This window comes from Phymastichus coffea, unplaced genomic scaffold (assembly GCF_024137745.1).
Source record: "Phymastichus coffea isolate CEN01 unplaced genomic scaffold, Cenicafe_Pcof_1.1 PCOF00086, whole genome shotgun sequence".
Lineage (NCBI taxonomy): Eukaryota > Metazoa > Arthropoda > Insecta > Hymenoptera > Eulophidae > Phymastichus > Phymastichus coffea.
The window spans coordinates 272,703-287,805 of NW_026706897.1; the positions used below are offsets into that span (position 1 = coordinate 272,703).

The 15,103-nt window shown below is 37.2% G+C and overlaps 2 protein-coding genes across 2 annotated transcripts in view; both read right to left on the reverse strand.

Annotated features, from left to right (window-relative positions):
* Positions 1 to 78: 78 nt before the first annotated feature.
* Positions 79 to 1,722, reverse strand: LOC131669042 (large ribosomal subunit protein eL14-like). Its single transcript, XM_058943609.1, has 4 exons — positions 1,673 to 1,722; positions 916 to 1,017; positions 428 to 622; positions 79 to 274 (listed from the first exon to the last, which is right to left on the reverse strand). The coding sequence occupies exons 1-4, from the start codon at positions 1,673 to 1,675 to the stop codon at positions 143 to 145; spliced, it is 432 nt and encodes a 143-aa protein (XP_058799592.1). The 5' UTR covers positions 1,676 to 1,722; the 3' UTR covers positions 79 to 142.
* Positions 1,723 to 6,097: 4,375 nt separating this feature from the next.
* Positions 6,098 to 15,103, reverse strand: part of LOC131669022 (discoidin domain-containing receptor 2-like) — a 96,261-nt gene continuing 87,255 nt past the window's right edge. The window contains exons 4-15 of the mRNA XM_058943577.1: positions 14,349 to 14,574; positions 11,926 to 12,073; positions 10,142 to 10,437; positions 9,868 to 10,069; positions 9,598 to 9,785; positions 9,073 to 9,475; positions 8,763 to 8,920; positions 8,432 to 8,703; positions 8,184 to 8,363; positions 8,006 to 8,098; positions 7,780 to 7,921; positions 6,098 to 7,701 (exon numbers count right to left, since the gene is read on the reverse strand). Of these exons, the coding sequence (XP_058799560.1) occupies positions 7,360 to 7,701; positions 7,780 to 7,921; positions 8,006 to 8,098; positions 8,184 to 8,363; positions 8,432 to 8,703; positions 8,763 to 8,920; positions 9,073 to 9,475; positions 9,598 to 9,785; positions 9,868 to 10,069; positions 10,142 to 10,437; positions 11,926 to 12,073; positions 14,349 to 14,574 (2,650 nt within the window). The 3' untranslated portion in view covers positions 6,098 to 7,359. The remainder of the gene's footprint in view (positions 7,702 to 7,779; positions 7,922 to 8,005; positions 8,099 to 8,183; positions 8,364 to 8,431; positions 8,704 to 8,762; positions 8,921 to 9,072; positions 9,476 to 9,597; positions 9,786 to 9,867; positions 10,070 to 10,141; positions 10,438 to 11,925; positions 12,074 to 14,348; positions 14,575 to 15,103) is intronic.

The window sequence follows — 15,103 nt, forward strand, 5'->3', positions numbered from 1 at the left end:
AAGTTACGCATAAAAAAAAATTTACTGTGCATTGAACGTTTGGGTACATAAATCAAGTAAATTAAAAATGCAAATTGCTTGTTTTTTCAAAAGTATTATTCTTGAAAATTATAAATAACCACTTCTATTTAGGTTTGGTAGGCTAACTCGTTTTTGAACACTTCTCTTTCTTTGCCTTCTTTTTTATTCTGAAGAAAGTACTAGTCCTTAAAGCATTACGTGTTCGTTTAGCCCTGCGAAGCTTGAATCTGTCAAAGTCACTAAGTTCGGCACGCTGAAAAATAAAGTTTTACTTATAAGTCCTAGGTAAATTACTACATATTAAACCTTTACTTTGATGTTTTAGATATTTAACATACTACAAGTAAACTAAAATCATATTCTATCAATAATTTGCGAGATATATATTTGTGGGTATTAGTTTTACCTTTTTCTTTGCTTCAACTTTTCTGGCCCACATACTTTGTTGCCATTTTCCATCAATGTCTGCGTCATTCCAAGCCTTCTTCACAACAGTACTGTTTGCAGTGAATGGAAACTTGATGCGGAACTTTGTAAGGTGTAGATCACTCAACCTCATTTGGTCACGTGGGATATTGGATGTAGGTCCATCAACCAAAACCTATAATTTTTAATAACCGTGATACTTTTCCAAGGAAGCAAATTTTTTCAATGATTACAGTATGTTATAATATCAGAGAAAAAATTGGCTTCAGTTAAATATCAGCCGGCAATTCCTATCAAGAATAATGGTTCATCATTGAGAAAAATATAATTTGAATTGAAAATTTAGGATTTATATTGGATCAATTACAAATAGAATGTCTTGATTAATATATCGTTTATACAAACTAAAATGTACACCTAAGTACAAAATATAAAGACAACAAATTCATTATTAACTAGACCACTTACTCTGTTTTGATCAATGATGTCAACAATGGTGACCAGTTTACCCTGGTGTGGACCATTGCTGACATAAGCAACTCGCCCTGTCTCGACAAACCTTTCAAAAGGCTAGAACAGAAGCAAAATAATAATTAGGATCTATTTTACCAGAAAGATTATGAACAAATACATGAAATCAATAGTTTAACTATTAGTAACTTCAGATAATCTGTTGACTTCAGTTATATGTCAGTCAGCAATTCCTATCAAGAATTAAGGATCATCATTTAGATTAAGAATATAAGATTAATTCAAAATTATTCATTTTTTTTAACTGAAAACACACTAATTGAATATGTAGTAGAATTCTTAATTTTTTAACATATTATTTTTACACCTTTATCAATCATACAAACAAAATATTTAAATAAACAAGCATAGAATCGCGCAAAAACGTCACCCTAATGAATATAGATTGCCAATTTTAACATACCATGTTGATAAAACTCAATTTAATAATTACTAAATAGGCCAATTATAATTAAAATGAAACTGAGAATCAAATAATAAGCATTACCACGTGTCGTGGCTAATTTTTAAAAGGTTAGGGTCAAGAATTCGACAATTTAAAAAAATTTAACATACTTATTCGGAATAAAAATCAAGTAAGAATGGTGTAAAAAAATATAGTTTTTTGAAAAGGTAGATTGCATGCATTTGATTAATATTTAGTATTGAAAATTTAATAAAATCATCAAATGCTGGAATAGAAAAACTTTCTTACCATAATGCCGGACAAGATAATAAGAAACTCTACTCAGAGAGTGATCGGATTCTCAGCACTGCTGTTTGCTATGATTGGCGGGAACATTCGTGTAGTTTGAATGTGTCGTGCTTATCTTTTTTTTTTTATAAAAAAGGAGTCACGTACGATCGAGCTATGATCGACAATAGTTCCCTGGGTAACATTCAGAGTTTAAATAAGATAATCGGTTAATTGATAGGAAAGTTGTGACGATGCCTTGTTATTATAGAAAATAATTCGTTCAGGTGAGGGCTGACCTCCTACTGCCGTCCGTTTTATCGCTACCCAGCTCTTCTACCACATTTCCTTCTCCGCCTCTTTCGACAGGATGTAGTTTATATTTTTGTAATCCATTACCTTGTTGACATAAACCATCCCTTATGCTTCTACACAAATGTGTATAGATATTTTTACAAAAGAAAGAAAAAACAAAGAAACATATTCTTTATCTGCATGATTTTTTACATAGCTATCTGCAGAAATATTCCATAAGTATATCCTCTGGATTTTCTCCAAAATACATCTCTCGCTTTTCCTCCAAGTGACTATCTAAGTTCCGCGATGCTAATTTCTATTTAATTCGATTTAATTTGATTTGATTTATTAAATAGGCGTGGCTTATTTTCTGAGACTCCGACTAGCCGATACGTATACGTGATTTCGGTTATGTGTTTACGGTGGGGGAGCGCGACCCTTCTCCAGAAGTATAACTACTTTTATATAGCCATTTGGTCATCTTTGCGGACAGAGTATCAGTACCTAGAATACCAATTTAAATACTATGGTGAAATCCAAACCACTGCTGCCATTCTGGAAATTTTAGTATACACTTTGAAAATTTCTAATTTTATTTTTTAAATGTTATATACTATTGTTCAAAAGTGTTGAATTACAGTTATAATTTGCATGCTCGATGTTGTATGATATCAATAACGAAATTGTAATAGCGAAACTAGCTATGATATTCTCGCGAGATTTTATAACTGTAAAATTACTGATTAACGCTAAGTAACAACCAAAATAGATGTATTTTCTTGTATAAAAAAGAATCAGTTTGATGATTTTTTTAATTATGTACATAATTAGTTATGATATTAATGAAATATTCCAACTACTTCATTTTCTGAATAATTAGTCATTATGTAAAAGCAAACATGAGAATTGCAGATTCTAATGATTGAACAAAAATTTTCAATTAATTTGTAAATAATTTTTTATAGTTACCGAAGAAAAACTGTTTGAATTTTACTTCTGAAGGTAAATAGTTTTTTATACTTACAGAAAAGAAAAATGTTTCAGGACGCTAATTAAGTTTTTAACTAACATACTATTATATTCCCACCTTTATGTTCCTTTGATATTCATATCATTTCATTCGTGATGAAAATGCCATTCCAGCTACTAGTATTAAGCTATCAATGCATAAGTTAGTAGCACTATAGTTGAAATATAGATTTAATCCAATTCTGAAAATCGAATAAAGAAAGAAGCAACGTTCTAATAATTCATATTTTCCGAGTCCTTATAGATCATATTATAAAATCGCTTTTATTTTTATTGTAGTATATCGTCTTACTTTAGAATTTACCGCTCTTTCCGAAATCGGGGTCAAAATTTGGGGTTCGTATTTGAAGAAATAAAGTTGACTTTTAAATGACCTTGAAGATCATCATTAAGATCAAAGGCAAGATCATTACTCCAAATCTTTCTTGAACATGAGTAATTTTTATTTGAAACGATAATAGTGAAATCTTACTTTCGTTGAATTAATTGGGCAAAAAAGAAAATTGACCTTCATATGACCTTAGGGGTCACCTGTTCTTAACATATGTTACCACATCTGAACGTAGAATTTCCCGCTTTTTCCGAATACGTGGTCAAAAGTAGGGGTTCCTATTTGAAAAAAACACCCTGTATAGAAAATTATGTCTTACAACTGATATTATATGATTTATTGTTTTCGAAATTTGTTGATGATTTTTCAATACAGAACTTCGAATGACCAAAATTAAAAATTTCACTGATAAATATTTTTTAATCGTGAGTCAGTTATATCTTATGTAAAATCATGGGCATATTTGAAGCATATTGAATTTTCAATTTCGCCAATAAAAGTTTTGATTTATATTAGTGTACATTAAAATGAATGCAAAAAACAAAGACAAAAAAGATGATCGTGCGATACGTGTTACACATCACTAGTTGTATCTGATCTTACGGAACTTCTTTTTTTCAGTTCCTTTCTTCAAGTGTCCAAATAATATTTAGAGTATGTTCGGTGCGATAATTTGAAATGATAACAAATAAAAATAAATTAGGCATAAAATAAAATAACCATGGTATCACTTACTGACGGTCATGTATGAATACATTTCATAAATGAAGAAAATATACCAATAACTAATATGTTAATTGTCATTTGATTAAAGCAAAAGAGTCACACAGTATAACAATTTTTATTGATTATAACATTGGAAATATTAAGAATATAATTTTCAATGAAGTTACAGTAATTCATGTTACAAATTTTGGATTATGTTTAGGTATATAGATCTACGAGTCGTGTTGATAAAAATTGATGAATTGTTACTTAACGCTCTACGTGGGTTTTCTTTTTTTATCTTTATACTCTTTGTATGTGCACACGATTGGGCCGCAGTATTTTCATTCTTTATCCTGTTTGTGTACTTAATTTTTTTTTATTTTCAAATGTTTATTCGTGTACGTCGAAAATACAAATCTAATGTATTGTTAAATGTAATGTGTGGAATTTCGTGGTGCTTGCATACGTTTCTTTTCCCTCGTAACGACTGGTCGTGATACACGAATCTGCCGCTTGTACGTAGCTAAAATCATACTTTAAATACATACTTTTTTTATTTCCATCAATTTCATTTATCTTAAGTTCACCTACGATCTATTCAACTTAAAAAATTCTTTTTCTTGTTCTCGTTCAACTAATAACGCTTCGTAAAATAGAATTCACTCGGTATCTTACATTCATTTCGACGTTCTGATAACATTCACGGAATTGATTGTCACTTAGCTCCAAAAAAAAAAATCAAAAACGAAAAGCAACATCCACATCATTGGCCTGCATCTTCAAACTACGTTCAGACAAAACACAAATCATAATTTTTTTTTCCTATTTGACTCGTTCATTTAAGTAGTAAAGTGCTTCTAGTACTCTCTACGTAATAATACTTTTCGGCAAAAAACGAAATGAAATTTCGTCGTTGTCTCGGTTACCTTGGCATTTCCTTGTATTATTGGCAGTACCGTCACTCATTCATTTGTTAAGAAAATGCTTGTTTTGTCCTTTATGTATCAATATTAATTTTCCACTTAATCCTGATCGTTCTAGTTACTTTTTTTTCATTACTGTATTACTGTACAAGCGCTCATTGGTTTTTTATTCACAGTGATCAATTTCACTCTTTTGTTTTTACTACGCGATCTACTGGGATTGCACTTTTTTTGACTTGCAGAATTCTAATAATTGTCTGCATGATAATGCTGTAAATTTCATAAAATACTGTTTTGTGTCTTTTAAAACTTTCACAGGAATTTTCTGCTAATAGTACATATAGTTGTGCGTAATGCATGTTTTCTTTATTTCGTAGCTCTTGAATTTACATGTATAATTTGTATATTTTTTTTGATGCGGCAATCGCATTGTTGAGGTGCATTACAATCAAATAAATGAAATGGTTATTCAAATTATATCCGTCTGTATTTTAATAATTGCTAACATGATATTAAAACCCAATCGTGAAAGTAGAGTTGAAGGCTACAAGGGATATGATGCAAAGTATAATTCTTTTATCGCAGCCGATATGTTTATTTTTTGTCAACTTGTAGCACAATCACATTAGCTATAATGTTTCGCAAGAAAAAACAGTTTAATTATAAAGTTCCGACGACGAGATTCCAAGCAATTTTCTGAAGTTTTACAGTTACTTGAATTTTCGGACAATATTGGCACAAATTTAAATGTTAAGATTTATTGTGGCAGTCTATAATTGCACTATTTCTTGGCATTTTAATAACGCGATAATTGTGATTCATACCTTATCAAATACGCTAGATAAATTTATAAGATATTCGCGCAAAATTTTAAAATTAATTCGCTATGGTTTGAAATTAGATAATTCTTTAAAGCATATGAGACTAGATCCACTTAAAATTGGTATTATTAGAATGACCTAATTTAATATTTTTATCGTAACAATATATTTAATCATACGAAGCTTTTAAGAAAATTTTAGATAAATAGATAAAAGGAAAACTGTATAGTCAAGAATGTACATACATTATATATATATATATATATATATATATATATATATATATATATATATATATATATATATATATATATATATAATAAATTATTGTGTGCAAATAACATTCCTTTTAATGTAACTATTTCATATCAGTTAGCAATTTCTCATTGAACTCACAGCGCTAATATAGAAATGTCAATTCGCACACAAGTCGAAGTGAAATACTCTCATTTTCGGCGAGCAATTTTTATAGACAATGGCATAGAGCACCGAACGATCCTTTAATTACATCTTATAAAAATGCGATAATTAGCTAATCTTACAGCTACGAAAGTGAAAGTGAACAATATTCTCGCTACATCATTCCAAATCAATTCGTCGCAATCACAAAGTCGTCCAGCAATCAGTGGAAAAAGTTTCTTTCTGTTATTAATTGAGAAGATCAATGGATAAGTCTCCTCGATTTACAAAAAAAAAACTAATCGGTGAAATTCGAGAAGGACGTTTACATTCTCACAAATGCGAATAAATATTATTGACATTGTCCATTAATTATTAGCTTATATACTTAGCGTTTACAATCTTATATATGTATATAAACTTTTGTGTACGACATTCCTTACGCTTGTAAATCAAATCAATCAATTCATCATCGACTAGCTCTGAATAATCGTAAAATTATGCGTATAAAATTTAGTTTCTTTCGACTACAGGAACTACTACGATCTTGTTTTGTAATTTTGCGATTACTCGGACCGAGTCATCTTATACAATATGCGCAATTGGGAAGCTTTAAGTACTAGAAAATACACTAATGGCGCTTACATCAGTGCAATATCGTTAGAAAGACACAATTGTTGTTTTATACATGTTTGTTATATGCAATAACAAAAATGCTCGATACTTGCTTCTTTTTTTTTACAGATACGGAGTAATTTAATGTTTCTGGATATCTGGTAGCACGTTGAACTTTTTACAAGGGCGTAAAATGCATTCTTTCATCGATGAATAATGTTTAATGCACGACTATTCGAGCAAACCGTTTCTCGAACGAGCGTCTGCTTTCCGCAAAATTGAGCACGAGAAAAATGAGCTTGGCAGCGCGCGACTTGCGAAATAAAATGGTCATTCTCACGCGCTTGCAGCGAATACCTTATCCATCACTCATTGATTGATGAGTCGCAACTAGATCCCTCGAAAAAACAGGAATCAAGCTGATCTAGCGACAATTGTAAGATCGATTTGGTCCATTCGTACAATGTGAAAAAAACGGCATCAAACGACAAATATGTATGCATTGATATGAGTCGAGGAAAGACGATATGCATTTGATACAACGAACGTTACGTAGAATCACGCACACGCAATGGTCGAAGCACTTCAGTCGAAGGTAAGCCTCTTGAGAAACAGATAAATTTCCTCAAAGTTCGGTCTGTCCTCGGTATGCCTGCTCCAACATTTGCTCATCATTCGGTAAAGTTCTCGCGGGCAAAGGCTCGGTTGCGTCAGAATTCGCGGGGGTGGCTGGTTGTTGTTGATGTTGCTGGTGCTGCTGCCGCTGCTGGCGTTGATGTTGATGTTGTTACTCTGGTACCAGCGACTACAGTTCTCCAGTACTTGCTCGGAAGTGAGCTCGGCGAACGGCTGCTCGCTGCACGAGGTGAAGATCTCCCACACCGTCACCGCGTACGACCACACGTCGGAGGCGTTGCTGCACTTGCCCTGCGGAATTTCATTTGACGAGTTATCGCCGGGAAACAGCGGGCTCGCGCGAGCGCTCGGTCGAAAAGAAGCAGTTACCATGAGAACGGCTTCCCAAGCCATCCACCTGAGAGGTACTTTGGCGTAATATCCATTAACGAAGTACTCGTGATCGTATTTGCTGCAGTAGAGCGCGTGATCCGACACTTTGATAATCAGATTCTTATTCACTATGCAATTCCTGCAAGTAACGAGACCATTTTCAAAGATCTATGGCTTCTCTGCGCAGCTTGAAACGAAAGCAATAATCAAGTTTAATGTTTACCTTGCAGCCAAGTCGCAGTGAGGAATTTTCAGATTCTCGAGGTACTTCATGCCCGAGGCAATCTGCGTGATGAAATTAAGAAGACAGCCGTAACTGCAAAATCAAGGGCGTGCGTCGGGGATAGTGATTAAACAGCGGAGTGTTTGCTCTGCGCGAGGCCAGTCGCCGGACTACCTACCTGAGAGTGAAGTCGCCGTTCCCGTTTTCCCCGCTGCTCTTCATGAAGGTTGGCAGGTCACCAAGCTCGCCGTATTCAAATACAGCTCCCATCGGCTCCTCTTCGACCAACGCGATTATGCGCGCCACGTTCACGTCGCGTATCGCCGCCAAGAGGTGCATGTCCTTCATGAAGTCCTTCCTGCTCGAGCGCAAAGTGTTGGATTATATTTCGCGCTCGCGATTTCTAAACGAGCTCTGATCACTCACTTGAGAGAATCCGTGACGCCTCTCCAGAGCGATCTGACGATAACTATCTGCCGATTGCGTATGGTACCCATCTCGGGACTTTGAATGCCTTTAGCTTCGCACAAGTAAACCAGGCCGAAGCTGCCTTCGCCGAACTTATCGAGGATCCTCAGTCGGTGCCTCGATATTTGTTGGATATTGTAGATGCTTGACGTGTTCGACAACTGGGCACTTTCTTGAATTTGTAGCGGCGTGAATAGACTCGACGTGCTGTGCTGCTCTCGACGTTTGATCTAAACATAACATTGAGGTTCAACTTTTGATCTGGCTTACTGATTTTCGCGTTGACTACCGTTAGAATGTCCGTGGCGGCATAGTAACCCTCGTGAACCTTGTGGTTGGACTTGGACGTGGTTAGTCCGTGACGCTTTGCCGACGAAAATGAAGTTGGCGTTATTCTTTCACTGGATTTCTCTTCCTGATAGCTGTGCTCGCTGAAGTCCGTTACACCTGTTGACAAATTAAACAAGCCTTACATATCACGATGCGTATAAGCACGTGCCTATAACAACCGTCAGGGTGGACGGAGTGGAATTGACAATATTGCTGAGGTAAAATTAGAACAGCTTTATGCAACGCTGAAATAATCTCATTGGACTCACCACTACAAGTAGAAAATCTCTCGCTCTTGTGCGTCGGCGCCGGTTCGTACGCCAAATTCTCCTCGGAAAACAACTTGTAAGTCCTCTCGTAAGCGCTGCACTGCTCGTACTCGCTGCCGTTGTCACTTCTGGCGCTACCGCCGAGCGTACCAAGACCATCGTCCACGAGTGCCGATGCGAGATTTTTACTTTTGATCGACAGTCGCGACTGCGACAAACCGTTCATCACCATCGGCGTTGCCAGCTTGATGTCTTTCATGTTGATGGTTATACCGGGTGCATTCGGGCCACACAGTAGCGCCGTGTGCTTCTGCAGCAGTGCCACTTTGTTACGACCACGTTGCTTCATTAGGAAGATCGTGCAGCTTAGCAGCAGGGCGATTACTGTCAGGGCTCCGCTTACCTGGAAAGTCAGTTGGATATGTCGTTGTGCTCGAGTCGCGCGGTAAAGCGCTCAAGTTATTTTGAACTAGAACAAAAGTTGGCCACACATTCAGAGCAAAGAAGGCAAATCGTGCAACTCACCAGTCCGATGTACGTCTGCGAGTTACCAATTGGAAAGGCATCTGGCGTCAAGTTTGGATTCGGCGGATAGGTTGTCTCGTTAAATTCGCTTTTCGGTAGGATTTGTTCAGGCACGTCAGTCTCATTGCGCTCGAGCACGAGAATTTGCTCGGGTGTCAAGTCATTCGTAAGATTTCGCAAGCCTGGAACTGCATTAACGACCGGCATTGCAAAATCAAGAGGAGAAATATGATATTTGACATAACGAGGTAAAAAAAGAAGTGAACGTACCTGACTCGAAAACAACCTCGCTTATTAGTAACCACTTGGCTCTCGGCTTGATTTCCAGCTTAACGAAGCGTCCCGTTTTTAATTGGAGAGGTATCGTGACCATGCCGGCGTTCGATTTGAAGTCGTTAGGTATCTCGATTTTGTCCGTTGCCTCGTACTCCTTGCCGTCGTACGAGAACGATGCTTGTATCGACGAGAACACCTTGACAGCGAGATTTCAGCATTCAACGTTGAAGCGAAAAACAATCGACCTCTCGATTGAAAAAACGCTCACCTCCACATCGCGTCTCGGCACGTTAGCCACGTGCACGCTGCAGTTGTCGAACTCTCGCACTTCTTTGAACTCGAACACGAGTTCGATGAGTCTTCTGTGACTCCAACCAAGCCAACTGCTACCACTCGACGAGGCGAATATTTCCGTAGCGTCGCCCAATATGTTGTCCGTCAGTTGACCCAATCCACCGGACATCGTACCGTTCGCCACATTACCGTCGTAAGATGAATCTTCAACATTACAACCACCTGGTCCGTATGACTCGCCCATTGGAATTGTGTACCTTGCTACCCTTTCTGCAAAAATGGCACGTTTGTTGATCAATTTATTCTATTGCTAAGTCGATTGCGATGTCAGTACTCTGCATTCCCAATCCAGTCATCATATACATCGATTATTTTAAAGAATGGGAAAATAATTTATCAGGTAAGGAGACGAATTCAGTTTGTCGAGGAATAAAATTTTGAATTATATTTGAATAACTGATGAGGAGCTGATCGATCATATTGACGAAAAGTTGGGTTTCTCTCGAGTATTCAAGAGAACTACTATATAATTTATTCAGTTTCCATTCCGGTTGGAAAAATAATGGCCTTAAAATTCAGCGCAGCAAGAAAGGAAAATTGCAAGCATTGTGTTAAGTTGGAGCGAGCATACTTTTATGACACAAAGTATAAAAGAAATCTTCAGAAAAAGAAAGTTTTCAATAAAAACAAGTTCGGGAGTGGCCTGTAAGAGACCGAGAGAGTAGGCAATGGCTTATATACTCTCGATTGTGTAGAAAGTTTAGCTTTCGGTAGCGAAGGAAATGCTTTCAAGCCTGATTGATTCCCCTGTCCCCCAGCCCCTCTCGTTGCGTACTAAAATCGACGAGAAAAAGAATCACATGTAGCGAGATTAAAGAGGAGTAGAGCACATGTACAGCCCGAAAAACTTCCACGGAAATAAGGTATTGAAAAAGCCATACGGTTAATATCGATTATTCGCGGATCACGAAGATAAAGAGGCTTGGGGAAACACACGAGCTTTATATTGTTAAATGCTCCGGGGGAAAATGAACGCTTATAAAATGCACGTCGCGGAGTCTCTTGCTCAGCCGACTGATATTGTTCGAGATCGCGCTCTCTTTGTCGTTGATTCATTTATTTTATTTTTTTTTTAAATTCGGTTCAGTAGACTGGAATATTGTTAGACTCGACGATTCGATGCAATGAGCTTATTGATCCGTTAGTTTATTAATCCTTATCGCTTCTGCAGACACACAACGAATGGAAAACGTCTGTCGCGCTATTTTTCCAATGATTCGCTTGAGTTACAAATAACGGATGCTTGAACAACTTACCGAAGTTAAATGTTCCAGCTTAGATTATTTTTATATTCTTTGTCGTTTTCTCATTAAAGACAAATAATCACCGCTAGATTTTTAATTATATCGCGAAGAGACGACCGCGCAAATTATTTTGAAATTGCAGTTTCAACCAACCACTGGAGGAAAACCGCGTCGTGTTTCCTGTATTTATTGTACACCCAGAGAAGTTTTCAGCCAAGCTTGCGCGTCAGTCCGGTAAGAAAAATTTCACGCGCGCATACGAGCTGCATAATAGCTCAAGACAGGTGCCGAGCACAGACCTCACGGCTAATTCGCTTATCCCGGAACGGTCAAGACGCGACAATAAATTGGTGGAGAGTCAAGGAAAATGAACTAGAGAAAACAAGGAGGGTTTGGGGCGGGTTGGATAATTAAAGGCGAGAGAGCGAGGTTATAGTTTATCTGCGTCACTTACGCTGCCACACGCAGCCGTAAATCTCGACCCTCATGCAGACGGTGCGTGGATGCTGACTGTAAGGAACAAAGCGCACCCTGCTCGCCACGAACGGCAGGTCGAGCTTTTGCTTTTCCACCAGGTATGTGTTGCTGTTACCACGTAATACCTGCCAAACAGAATATTCCTCTCATTTTCTCCAATTTTTACACTCGCGCCCGTTACGCCCCTATTTTTTTGCGGCGCTACTTCTCGTGTTCAGCGCGCTAATGGAAGGTTTTCTCTCTTTCTCTCTCTCTCTCTCTCTCTCACTCTTGTTTTTTTTTTCTTTGGCGGTGCTCTCGCGTGCGTGTAAGTTCAACAGAGTGTAATTTTCTTTTGCATTATGCCTCCTGGTTAATGAAAGGGATTTTTTTTCTTTGAATGACTGATTTTGCTGCAGAGAGTTGCAGCTTTACAATGGATTTTACTAATTATTGTGGATGAAGTTTTGCAAATTCTCGACGCTTTTTTGATAGCTGTTATGAAATTTGATGCAAAACTTGTGTATAAAGAGCATTTTTAATTGATGCAACATAGATTAATTGAAATCTAATTTTACGGGTGTGAAAATTTAGTGATTAGCACTTAAAATTCCTTTGACAAAATATTGATTTGCATTAACCTAATTGAAAATATAATGTGTGTTTATTCATAGTAGTGCATGTCGTTAAAGCGAATTGAAAAGAAAATTGATATAATATAACAGATAAATTGTTAGAGTGAATTGAAAAGTTAGTCGACTAATAGGAAAAGCGTATATGCACGACAACCATTAAATGGGTATTTTCAATGGTGAACCTAAACCCAACCCGATACTCGTACATGTAATAACAGCCTCATGCACCTTTATACACTGACGGCTTGGTTCGCTCAAAGGCAATTACGTTATGGCCTTGACGGCAAGAAGTTCATCTAATAAAAGTTTATCGTCGCGGCGCCTTGCGCTATCACGCGCGTCGACACAACGCAAGTATTATCTAGCAAGCACGCGTACGAAAAAGAGAATGAAATATTAAAAAGTAACGTCGGCAAAAAAGACGTCGCCTGAAAATAAGAACTCTCGAAAATTCAGTAGTCGCGTCGCACGAGACGCGGCATTAATCTTTGCACACAACACCCATACATCGCGCGAGTCAAAAGAAAATTGCAAAATAAGATATTCCGTTGATATAGGTTCAAGTCTCGCAAGGGAGGGGAGGAGGTAGAAAAAAAAGAGAGTGAGATTGTACGCGCTATTAAAGTATGAATATTGCATAGTCGAGCGTCAAATAAGGAAAGTTGCGCGGCGCGCGCCGAGAGCGAGAGGAAATTTGCCGAAGGCCCTTGGGGCTCTGTAAGTGACGACCCTTGTGTCGCTGTCTGCGTGTACACGCGCGACAAGTGTAGCAGACTCGAAAAATGCTGATGGAGTTTGCGGTAAGTGTCTTCTTGCGCGAGCGGACGACCAGCAGCTGCTCGGCAACACGATCTTTGATATATATACTGATGGGAATTTCGGCACTTATCTTTGTCAAGCGGCGACGGAGATACATTTGCTACCGTTTTAGCTCCGTCGGTGTAGACGACAAGTAAGATTTATCACGAAAATATAAACATACAAATGAAAATATTTATCAAATGCGTTGCATCCTTAATTGTTATCGTCCTCGACTTAACGAGAAAAAGCAATATTTTTCTTATTTTAAAAGGATCTATTATTCTGAACGAAATTTTTTTTTTCTGAACGAATGACGTAACATTTTTTTGCCTTTAATATTTTCCTCAAAATATAAATCTTTTTTTTTAATACCGATTTTCGAATAGAGAAGGTTCTCTATTCGACCTGAATTTTTTAATGTATGTTCGCGCATATCTCCGGAACGGTTCAATGGATTTCAATGGAGACGAGCTATTTCCAGAATGGTCCCATTTCATTACCAACTAGATTGAATTGTATAACTTTGCGAGTAAGTACAACGATTTTTTCAATCAAATTTTTTTTATTTAATTTTATTTTGAGAATAGATATTGAGTTAAAATATTAAAGAAATTTGCTAAAAAAGTATAAAAATATTTATTTTTTGTTTAAAAGCACTTCTAGATTCTTTACTACTAGTTTTTATTCTAGTTGCACTAATAGTTTTTATTTTTGTTGTACGCTATTAAAAAATTTTCATTTTAAAAATTATGCTGCTGCGTAAAATTTCATAAATTTTAATAAAACCAGAGTTAATGAATGAATTGAATAAAGAAATATGTATGTAATGGCATAATTAATAAGAGAGGAGCGACGGTGACGAAAGATGTGAAGTCGCGGTGAAAAGTAAGTGATAGGGGTCTACGTAGTGTCAGGCATAATGTATAATGCATCAGGCCGACGCTGCGTGTCTGAGTGTCAGGTTTTCCTGGTAGATTATACTTACCCTGTCGCCCCTAAGATTCTTGTAGGGATGCCACTTGAGGTCACGCCAGTACTCGAGGAAGAAGGTCTCGGCGTACTCTTGGCCCTCGCCGTTACCAAAGCGGCCTTGTGTCTCCGTCCACGTTATTAGATGATCCTTCGTTAAGTCTACCTCGAGGTACTCACGGATGTCGCTGCTTATCTGCGCCTTCGGACACCACGCGCCGCCGTTCTTCTCCTGTCGTATCCTATATATACAACGACAAACACAAGCTTGCTCTCTCTCTTTCTTTCGTTTTTTTTTCCTTCTTCCGCCGCGCTCCAAGTTTTTTTTACGTCGTAGCCAAAGTTAGCCCCTTGCTTCCAGCTAGTTTCAGAGAAAGCTCGGCTCTCTCTTCTTTTTATTTTTTTTGTTTTTTTTAATGCGCGCACCGCACTGCGTTTATTTCGAGCGTTGTTTCGTTAAATGTTTCAGAGTTTATGCTCTCTGCTGTGGTTTCCTCCAACTGCCGCGCACGTCGAGAAGACAAAAAGATACAAGGCTTTTTGCCCGTGTGCTCGCGAGTTTGCCTTTGCAAAATTCATTTCGATTTTCTCTCTACTCGATTATAACATTGTTGGTATTTCAAATTTCAGAATATTCTGATTATGTATCCGGCAACAATTTCACAGAATATTACTATACGAGCACGAAATTTTAATATCGCGATCTTAGCAAGTATACGTGAATGCTGAGAAATAAACATTTTAATCTAGAGATAAAATCTTTCCTTTATT